Genomic DNA, 1,572 nt, shown 5'->3' with positions numbered 1-1,572 from the left:
GTAAGTGAAAGAGAAAAAGCTAGCAAGGAACTGAAACTAAAATATGGGTAAAGAATTTTCTTTGTAGAGGAAGGGAAAGGCACTTTTGGTTGAAATTAACACAGTTGGATAAGACTAGTAGAAATAATGATAAGTGAGGAAAGGGAAGAAAAAGGTTATTTGAAAGCTCATGCTAAAAGGAATTATATATCCACAGGCGTAAATTTTTGATGGGAGCCTCCAACGTAAGATAAAAGGGTGCTGCTTCCTCACTGATAAATTGAGTTATTATCTATAATTCTCTGCTTCTATCCAATCATCTTTCACTGACCTGAACAAAGGCCTCTTGTCAGCTCTCTGCCAACCAGCCAGGGCTCTTTCCCTTGTTCCAATAAGGAGATCACTTGAGGCTTAGGAACATAAAGTCCTGCTCACGAGAAAACATAAGGAATATTGTTATGCTGTGGGTATTCCAGACATCAGATCCAGTCCTTTGGTGATCAAGTAAGAGCTGCCACTATGGGAAGAATCAAACAAAGATGAAGACACAGCTTCAGTCATAGTTCACTGGAGTTGTGCATCTCCCACTCTTCCTTTTCATTCTAATTCAAATACCTCAGACTTACTTTTTGGTTCCAGACCATCACAATAAAGCAAGTATCACAATAAAGCAAGTCACGCAGTTTTTTTGGTTTCCAAGTGCATGTGAAAATTATGTTTATACATCACTGTTGTCTATTAAGTATGCAATAGCATTATGAAAAAATTTGAAATATTGTGAGAATTACCAAAATGTAACACAGAGACATGAAGCATATATTGGGAAAACTGCCAATAGACTTCCTTGATGCAAGGTTGCTACAAATCTTCAATTTATCTGCAAAGTGCAATAAAGCAAAGTACAATAAAATGAAGTATGCCTGTACCAAAAACAACAAAACAACCTATTGCTATTGAGTTGATTCCAACTCATAGTGACCCTACAGGACAGAGTAGAACTGTTCTACAGGGTTTCCAAGGGTGTAATCTTAATGGAAGACAGCTACATCTTTCCTCCAAAGTGCAGCTGGTAGGTTTGAAACACAGACCTTTTGGTTAGCAGCTGAGTATTTAACCAGCATGCAACCAGGGAATAGGGAGCAGAAATTCAGTTTGTAACTTGAAAAGTCACTGAGAATTACACTTCACTGTGATTGAGCAGACATTCCAAAGGGAAGACTTTGAAATATTGGTATAGATTCCCTTACCCATTGAAACCAGATTGCTGTAATTCTCCAACATCACATCTCTGTACAAGTCCCTCTGAGCAGAGTCCAGGCATTCCCACTCCTCCTGAGAGAATTCTATACACACATCACTGAACATCACTGATCCCTGAAACAATAATCACATGTATAACTTATATTACTTGTATTGTGAGATAAAGCAAATGAGTAATTAAATTGGTGTCACTGAGATCTAGTATCTTTGTTGTTGTTATTAGGTGTCGTTGATTTGTCTCCAACTCATAGCAACCCTATGTATTGTTGTTGTTGTTATGTGCCATCAAGTCGGACCCGACTCATAGCGACCCCTCCTTGGGTTTCCGAGGCA

The 1,572-nt window shown here is 38.5% G+C and overlaps 1 protein-coding gene across 1 annotated transcript in view; it reads right to left on the bottom strand.

Annotated features, from left to right (window-relative positions):
* Positions 1-1,353, bottom strand: part of LOC103213287 (zinc finger protein 383) — a gene marked incomplete at its 5' end in the record, with an annotated part of 7,912 nt that extends 6,559 nt beyond the window's left edge. Inside the window, 2 exons of the mRNA XM_007959120.2 lie at positions 311-406; positions 1,227-1,353. Coding sequence (XP_007957311.2) covers positions 311-406; positions 1,227-1,353 — 223 coding nt within the window. The remainder of the gene's footprint in view (positions 1-310; positions 407-1,226) is intronic.
* Positions 1,354-1,572: the final 219 nt, after the last annotated feature.

Source organism: Orycteropus afer, unplaced genomic scaffold (genome assembly GCF_000298275.1).
Source record: "Orycteropus afer afer isolate SDZICR_OR568_19922 unplaced genomic scaffold, OryAfe1.0 scaffold01517, whole genome shotgun sequence".
Taxonomy (NCBI): domain Eukaryota; kingdom Metazoa; phylum Chordata; class Mammalia; order Tubulidentata; family Orycteropodidae; genus Orycteropus; species Orycteropus afer.
The sequence above is the reverse complement of the archived record's forward strand: the minus strand, read 5'-3'. Positions and strand labels throughout refer to the sequence as shown.